We start from the raw sequence: 9,275 nt of genomic DNA, 5'->3' as shown, positions 1-9,275 counted from the left end.
TACTCCATTGTTTGGTAATTATAGTTCGAAACTAAAGCATATGTTCCGTCAAACTCAGTGTTTTTTGGTACTCATCGCTGAAACTTTTACTATTTTGTGCTCTAGCAATTGATTGCTCTAAATAATAAACAACACTTTCGATTATCTAATCAGATTAGTTTGCATTTACGAAGCAGTTAATTTACATAGGTGACTGTATTTCAATCAGTTTGACCTGTTTCACTCGAAACTATGCTAAAGTGCAAAAAGGAATCAACCGCCATTTAAACTACTTTGAACGGCTAAGAGAAACTTTAGGAATAATTTATCCAAAAAAAATATCCTGGCGGTTTGAGATAAAAAGGTTCCAAAAAAACTAAATCGGTTGATCCCATTTGTATCAAAGTTTGATTGCGATATAATGGATATAAACTATTAGTACCATTTTTCGAAGTAGTTTTTTAAAGCGAATATCAGAAGCCCACTATGCTGTTAGATAGGATTAAATTTCTAAGATAGATGAAAGAACTAATAGGAGATAACTTCTCCCGAAGACGTTTTTTAAAGTTGTTGGTCCGAGAGTTGCTGCTCTTGATTTTTTATTGTTCCTCCATGAAATATTTTAATTTTTTATCAATCGAAAAGCTTCCGGAAGCAGTTATATTTAGATTAATTATCACATTCCAATTTTGCCAACTTTGTGCTGAAATTGTTCGCTGCAGCATACTGAATAATTTCTTCGAGTTTGGTTAATCCAAGGTCAAGTTCAACAGTCTAGTTAAATTGTTGCGTGAATCTACCAGGGCTTTGGTACATATCATTTTCGGTTTATACTTCAGATTTCTTTCACTAAGTTTAATCTGACATCTTTTTGTGCGTAACTTAATTTCGGTGCAAATCTTCTGTCATATTACGCAATCGTTTCAGTATAATGCATTCCTCTTTGCTCGATATTTTTATCTTCGAACTGTGCCGCTTTCTTCATCTCCAATTGCAAATTTGACATCACGTTTCTCTGATTTTCCTCCATCAACGTTGACAATGTCTTTTTAACCCGTAAGGCCGAATGTCTCGCTTGCCAGTCTTCCGTCCAGCACTCCATTATGATTCTGGAGATGGTTTTGAAGACGGGATCACGTGACCAGATTGGTGGGATTGGGGGACGCATCTTGTTCACACACACCACCTGAGAAATGGAATTTTATTCACTCATCGTAGTTCATCATCATTCGGAAAACTTGTTTTTGTCGAGATGTTTTGAAAGTTTGGCTGAATTTAAAATTGGTTCAATTATTTTCTACCATATTTTTAAGCAGTGACTTAAAAAGTGTCTTCTCTGCGTTTATTACCTATCAAATCGTCAAAATGCAATAAAACGGAGCCCAAACATTCAAAGATAGTATCCTAGATTTGTACATAAAGCCACATAAAGAAACCTCACCAGTATGTTAAAAACGCTAAGAAAACGGCAACTACAGAATGCTCCAAATAACATATTGCTATTTGTGGAGCACACTTGTCATAGCAAGCAGTTACACCTCAATCAGGGAAATATGCCTACAAAAATATCAACAACATCAACAGTGCCGGAATCAGAGAGTTTTACACACCTGGTAGACATCCTGTACAGACGGGTCATTTGGGAGCACGTCGTGGAAGGGGTAACAGTAGGCGGATGCAGTCACTCCACTAACTGTATTCGCAGTGCATCTCCCAATCTCCCACAACACCAGACTCAAGTTGTACATGTCACAGGCCTACAACAAAAAACATAGAGCTGGACTGTTTCAGCGAAAAACTAGTTCTCGTAAACAATCCTGTAATGAATTTTAGCTGTTTAGAAATAAGAGCTTCCCCCAGATCTGGACAGTAAATTGAATAATTGGGATCAGAAAAAAATAGTATTTGGACAACAAAAAGCAGCTAGTGTTACTTTATAGTAAGATAAGAGTGAAAAAACCTTCGCTACCTTTCGGAATTTTTAATTCGAAAAACACCTTTGTACCTGTTAATGTGTACTAATCTCTACATATTACTGGTAGTTCTTGACTCGACTTCATAAATTAAATCAAGCAGCATTAACTCAAACTAAAAACAATAGATTTTGAAACACCGACTTAGCATCTACAATTAAAAAAAACTATTGAAGTAATCTGCTTCAATATATCAAACACGACCAGTTTTTCTATTTTTTATTAAATTTGCGTTATGAAAAATAAACAAGAATGATCTTAGTTTTCCAATCAAATTTCCATGATGAAGCCATAAATAGTTCGGAAAAGAAAAGGGAAACTACGCTGGAAGCTGATAACCAATAAACACAAATCGTCACCTTGTATGCCTCGAATCTGGTCCTGTCCATGCAGTCTGCGACCACTTCAGGGGACATGTACCTTTTCGTGCCCACTAGCCCCGCCTGTTGGTGTCCAGTGTCTATCCTATTCTCTTCCCACAGATACCTTAAAGAAAAACAAAATCAAAACGAGATTAATCAGATTATTGGTCACAGCGATATTGAAAGTCTGAATTCAAAATCAACAATTTTTATCTGTTTCAAACTCAAAATGAAATCAAAAATCTTAACTCAAATCAGCGGTTATCTATCTAATTAACATTAAAAGCCTTAACATCGAAGTCTTAATTCAATCCAAAAGTAATCTATCTGTTTTCAAAGTCAATCAAAATCATAATTTTGAATCAATTAGAAAGTACCAACAAGAAATTAATGATGTCAAAATAATAAACAAAATCGATAATTGCTAGACATCAATAAAACGCACTTTGTTTCATAATACGAGCAAAGCTTCGTAGGAATATATTTTTACACAGAGGCTAAGCTGAGCTTGGCAAACACAAGCGAGAAAACAACAAAAAGCCGCTCTAAAAATTGAAATAATAAAAATTACAAAGACACCTCCAATTGGTTGAAGTTTTGCTGTAACGGATAAGAACCTCCGAGCTAACGATTTGGAGACTCGCGTTCTCACATTATGCGCCACGAGCCATTGAATATATCTAACACTAGCCACCAATGATGCAGCTATAGATGCTATTAAGACTGATCGTATCAGGGCAAAGCACTAAATGTTCCGACTGCCCTTTAATTGGTCTCAAATAGTTTTTGATAAATTAAATATTTACAAAACTATAAATTTTAGGCAGATAATATCAAAATTTAAGTGTTAAATTCTGAGTCATGCATAGAATAATTAAAACCAATTAGCTTATTGCCTATAGTGCAAAAAAAAACTTAAGCTAAATGCGGCGTTGAACCTCCGACAAATAGATTAGTAATCTCACGTCCTTCCCTCCGAGCCACGGACGCTTGACTAACGAGAAAAACAGACGCTAAAAACTTCCAACGCTAGAGATCGTAATTATAGCAAACGTGCTACCAAAAAAGCGAACACTTTTAATGAATCTTTCCTCTCCCCACCTCACAAAAGCATCAAATTGATGGTGTAACGAGGGTTTAACAATGTTGAGTATGAAAATCAAATGTTTGCCATGGCCTAATAAAACCGCATGCTAATTTTTTTTCAAAATTTAGACAATGTGAACCGAAAATTGTAAAAATTCGCAGCTGGAGGGAAGGAAAAAGAGTCCTTTTAACGAACACTTTTACTTTTGACTTATGGTTGAACAGAATTTGTTTCGTACTATCACACTACGCTGCACTCATGTAACAAACAAGCCAACTGATTACATTGAGACAATGTATGTATCTGGCTCCAAATATGAACCATTTTAATTATGAGGCAGCAGGGAAGGAAAAAGACTCCTTTTAACGAACTTTTTCGACTCGAGGTGGAAAAAAGTTGTATCGTACTATCACACTATGCTGCGCATGTGTAACATAGAAACCAACTGATTACGTTGAGACAATGTATGTATCTGACTCCAAATTTCGACCATTTTCATCAAACAGTGACATGCACGGAATTTTTTTGACCATTTGGACGGTTTGGAGTCCACAAAGCAGGGATTACGTGGCCTCAAGAAATCAACCGCGCCTAACTGCTTGCCCTCGCCAACTTCATGGTAGTTATAGCTAAACTCTCATTAAACAAGTACTCACCTCGCACAATGTCCTAAATCTGCAATGCAGCAGGTCAGATTGTTCTTCACCAGAATATTCTTGCTCTTCAGGTCACGATGGGCAATTGGCGGCTTCCTCTGCGACCTCCTGTTGTCTCCTTGCTCTTTGCCTACACCGTAAAAAGAACCATCAATTATTGCTTTTATTTGCATACCTTCAAAAATTGGTCAGGAAAAAAAAACGTGATCTTTAATATAAAATCATGAATAAGTTTACCTTCTGAGCCTACGATTTCATTATGGAGATGGTTCACTCCGGCAAGAATAGAGTACATTAGGCGCAGCATAAGCGAGACGTCCAGGGTTCGATTCTGGAGGAAGTCGTACAGGGATCCATACTCGTGGTATTCCATGATGAGCAGCATCTGTGTAGAACATCCTGTGCCTCCGATGTCCGCCGCGATGAAGCCTAAATAGTTTTGTCTAATTTCGGAAACAGTTTTTTTTTTTAAAAGGTGAAGCGGAGCTTTGCCCTACTTGCAATGCATCATAAACATAGCATGGCAGGTTAGTCGACAGAAAATGAGACGCGAGCCTTCAAGTTGAAAAGTTCAGAAAACGAAAAAATCTAGAACTTACTCAATTGGAAAAGAATTAATGCAATCAAGCAAACAAAAACATACTAACTTTCTTTTTTGGAAAATCTGAGCTTTCGATTTTCGAAGAGAAATATAGATATCCTTAAGGCTCTTAGAATTTCTGGAAAAATTTATGACTGGCACTTTTTTGATAAGATTAACCCAATGTGAGAAAACTGGATCAATAAGTCAAATTTTTATTTCTCTGCGAAGTCTGAAAATTTTTTTCCACTTTCGAAACTAGAAGTCGATCTCGTTTTGCCTTCTTTTTAATAAAGGAAATGAACTGAACTTGAAAAGAAATCAAGTCAAACCGCGAAAAACTATATTTCAGCCTGCACTAATTTTAAGATTTTTCCTGAAAAAATATCATCGCGACGTATATAAGAGTCTGAATTACTTTCATCGACTCTTGACAAATTAAATGTACCACAATTTTTATAAGTTTGTCTCGAATGAAGTTTAACAATACGGCAACAAAGCAGAAAGTCCTTGGGTAGACGCCTGTTGGGCAGTAAAAATATTTGTTTACAAAAAATTTTGGGCCATAGGAAAACTGCTTTACTAGAAGTTTCTAAGTCGATTAAAACTTTCCAGTTACAAAAGAGAATACAACAGAAGCCGAGGTGGTTACCCAATATATTGTCATGTCGGAGTAGATTTGTCTGGTAGATCTCCTTTTCCCGCTTCCAACTCTCCTCTTCTCTGGTCGAGAATATCTTCACCGCAATCGGGTCGCCATACCAAGTTGCTTTCCACACAGATCCGAAGCCGCCCTAGAACAATTCATTCAACATTCACTGCCAGAAGAAATCTATCAACAAAAACAAAAAACAGTGGTGAGTTAATTGTCTAATGCATTGAGCTTTAAATTAAATCGTAGCGTTGAAATGGCGCTGGGTTTCGGTTTTTCAGTCCATCAGAACGCGATTGAAGAAAGACAAGCAGGCAACTGTAGTAATGATTTATAGTAATGATACAAAAGCACTCAATTAAATTATTTATTCGGGTTCTTTTAAAATATTCAGCTTGAAACTGCGCCGCTTTCGGAATTCAGTCAAGCGCGGATTGCGAAGTTGCGTGAAATCTTGATTTCATAATCTACAACAATATATATTTGAACCCTTCTTTTCTACTGAATACAATTACCTCTCCGATCTGTTTGACCAAGTTGAACTGTCTTGATATCGTCATCTGCACAAGCAAAGGCATTCCTTTTCCGCTGCCCGAAGAGTCAGTCAGAGCTTGCAATGTGGATATTCCTGGAGCACCTTCAGGTCTGGTTGTTGAGTTATTTCCTAATGTGTATAAGGCGGGATTGCGGTCTAGCGCAATTGAGGCAATTGGATGTTTGTACAAATTTGAGTCTGTGGGTTTTTTATTTGAGCCTAGCCCGCCCAAAAGAGACACCTAAAATCGATTAATCAACATGAATCGCAATCGATCATTTTTTTATTGTTAAATATACTCTCAATTGAGGAAGACAAACCTGCTTCGCTGCATTTTTGCGTCTCCATGATAAATAGAAAGTTATGATTGCAGCAACTATAATTGTGAAAGACAGGAGGACTGTGCAGATGATTGCAGTAAGGTAGAACACACCTCCAGGTGTAAATGAATTTTCTGAGGTTTCGAAAATTTCTCTCGGGGGCAATTGAGGATGAAGATTTATGTTACACATAGTTGTATCGCAACACTGAATTTCCTTTCGAAAATAGTGTTTCTTAGCTTTGCATTGAAATACACTGCCTGTTTCTGGAGGTGTGCAACCCCGAGTAATTTTTGTTTCTCCACCATTCGGGGTCAGTTCTTCGATTTGAGCAAAGCATCTACCGTCCCCAACAGTATAACAGGTTCCATTTGGTTTGTTGTCGGGGCAGTGATTCTCACAGAAGCACGAGAGCATGCTCACACTAACGTTTATTGTCATGTCTCAATTTAAAACATTATAGTCCTAAAAACATATAACAGTAGAAAAAACTCATGGTTTTGATAAATTCTAAACACTGATTTAACAGGAAAACAATATGATTATTATTATTTTTTAATAAAAAGGTAATCAGAAGGTCAAAAGTATCATAGTAACCGAGGTTAATGTCAGGAGTCCCTTCATCACGTATTACATTCAAAATCCCTGGAATTATCTAGATATGGAAGTGATTATGATGAAAGAAGATGACAAGTGTTGATGTCCTTACAATTAGAATCGATACGGGTTACGTTGATTGCCCAACAAAAATATTTTCGAGAATGAGTTAATATTGTAAATTCAAACAAACGTTTTCGCACATTTTCGTGCTGTAACATTCGTCTACTACAGTCACACATGAGGCTTAAGAAAAATAGGCCCTATAACTATTGGCTCAGGAGTCAGGGACACTATCTCTTGTGTTTTTCCACCTCAAATCAGTCGGAGCCAATTCGGTTCGCTTGTGACATGAGACTACGACCCGCTACTGCTTAAGGCTACTACCAAAATATCCCCCCACTCTAGAATTAAGAACGTCCCCATACTTAGGTCTCAAAATACCCAAAATACATGAACGCCGTTAAAAACCGGGTCGGAACAATCCGTTAAGTTACTTTTTATTAGACAGTGGAACTTCGATCCATTTCAGATGGATCAACCTAAAACTCGCCTTACCTCAACATAACAATCATAAAACACACTCTAGAAATTTAAATTAAGGACTCACATGTTGACGCGCTCAAGCACAGGAAGTAATTAAATGGGTGAGCAACTCTAGAATTAACTAAGATAACTAGATAAGTTCAAGGTTTCAACCTCCCCCCTTTCTAGCCCCCCTTCTTAAGCCTAAAAATTACCTTTAGCGCCGGGTGCTAAACCTCTCAAGAGAAAACCGTAGACCTGTTTCCAGGCCTCCTCAAGTAAAAACGTTCCTCAAAACTGGGGGATTTCGCTTATCCAATTTTACACTTATCTCCTATAATGTAATGTGGATTCTAACAATACCCGTTCTGCCCAACTTGAGAACTCGAGAATTGTCAAATCCTTCTTGGCTGCTTTCCCACTCGACTGATCACCTGTTCCAGTCCAGTCTCCAATTGGTTCAGCTCAAGTGTTCCTAAACCAGTTTCCCACTCGGCCGGTCACCTCTTCCAGTCGAGTCTCCTATTGGATCAGCTCAGGTGTTCCTGAACAACCTTCCCACTCGGCTGGTCACCTCTTCCAGTCAAGTTTCCTTGTTGTCCAGCTAAGTTCCAAGCTATCTGAAAACCCTTGACAACGCCCCACACTCGGGCACTTTATTACTGTTACTGGGTTAAATTGCTAGGTTGATCGAAACGATCGAACTTATAAAACAGTATGGGTATACTATTTAATTAATATAAAGGTTTGATCCAACTGATCTGGTGTCAAAGTCACTGTCTTTTTTCGTTTTATGGTTTTTGTTCCTTTTTCTATTCTTTTTTTTGTTTTTTTTTGTTTTGCTTTTTGTCTTTTTGCTCGTGTTTTTGTCCCCCTAGTTGCACCCCTTTACTCGGTTAGCTAAGCCTCGTTCGGAGAGCGTACCAGGAAATTTTCTCGAGTTTTCTTAAAAAGCTATCACGGTACAACCGGAAGGTTTGCACGTTCCTGTCGAACCGTACCGCCGGTACTCTAGAATGGGCATTCAGCCCGAAGCTGTCTCAAGTGGGTTTGACTCCGTAGTCTTGATGTCGTAAACACCCAGGAGCGCCATAAAAACACTATGTAACATTCGTCTACTACAGTCACACATGAGGCTTAAGAAAAATAGGCCCTATAACTATTGGCTCAGGAGTCAGGGACACTATCTCTTGTGTTTTTCCACCTCAAATCAGTCGGAGCCAATTCGGTTCGCTTGTGACATGAGACTACGACCCGCTACTGCTTAAGGCTACTACCAAAATATCCCCCCACTCTAGAATTAAGAACGTCCCCATACTTAGGTCTCAAAATACCCAAAATACATGAACGCCGTTAAAAACCGGGTCGGAACAATCCGTTAAGTTACTTTTTATTAGACAGTGGAACTTTGATCCATTTCAGATGGATCAACCTAAAACTCGCCTTACCTCAACATAACAATCATAAAACACACTCTAGAAATTTAAATTAAGGACTCACATGTTGACGCGCTCAAGCACAGGAAGTAATTAAATGGGTGAGCAACTCTAGAATTAACTAAGATAACTAGATAAGTTCAATGTTTATCAGTTTGAATGGCAAAGGTAAGTTTGAACTCTAGAATGAAGTTTTATGTGGACCATTGGGACACTCAAGCTGTCCACCTTTCCGTCGAAGGTTCACTCTGGTCCAGTTCAAATAATTGTTCTCTCGGGAATACTCTGTCTTCTATTTCAGATAGGACAGCTCTACTCTTGTTCACTATGATGGAAATTGCGAATAGCAATTTCCCACTCATTTTTATCTGACAACTTTCCCGCAATTGTTCTGAAATTGTTCTGACTTCTTTTTCTGATTTTCAGTTCTCGCGAGAAAATCGTGCATGACAGGTTCCATTCGAAATTTTGAAAAATTAAATTTCACTCCAAAATCAAGTGCTTTTTGCTCTTCTCAAGGTCAAACTTCCAAATATGACCGACTGGCACATACTCCCCGGACTCGAGATCGAT

General features: G+C 38.0%; 1 protein-coding gene across 1 annotated transcript; it reads right to left on the bottom strand.

Annotated features, from left to right (window-relative positions):
* Positions 1-6,611, bottom strand: LOC134853007 (bone morphogenetic protein receptor type-1B-like). The gene is made up of 8 exons (XM_063868919.1): positions 6,145-6,611; positions 5,805-6,065; positions 5,290-5,431; positions 4,295-4,486; positions 4,058-4,187; positions 2,312-2,438; positions 1,590-1,736; positions 1-1,165 (listed from the first exon to the last, which is right to left on the bottom strand). The coding sequence occupies exons 1-8, from the start codon at positions 6,583-6,585 to the stop codon at positions 890-892; spliced, it is 1,716 nt and encodes a 571-aa protein (XP_063724989.1). The 5' UTR covers positions 6,586-6,611; the 3' UTR covers positions 1-889.
* Between the last annotated feature and the right edge of the window lie 2,664 nt (positions 6,612-9,275).

The sequence above is a fragment of the Symsagittifera roscoffensis genome, chromosome 8 (assembly GCF_963678635.1).
Source record: "Symsagittifera roscoffensis chromosome 8, txSymRosc1.1, whole genome shotgun sequence".
Classification (NCBI taxonomy): domain Eukaryota; kingdom Metazoa; phylum Xenacoelomorpha; order Acoela; family Convolutidae; genus Symsagittifera; species Symsagittifera roscoffensis.
Note: the sequence above shows the minus strand (reverse complement) of the source record. Positions and strands in the feature narration are given on the sequence as shown.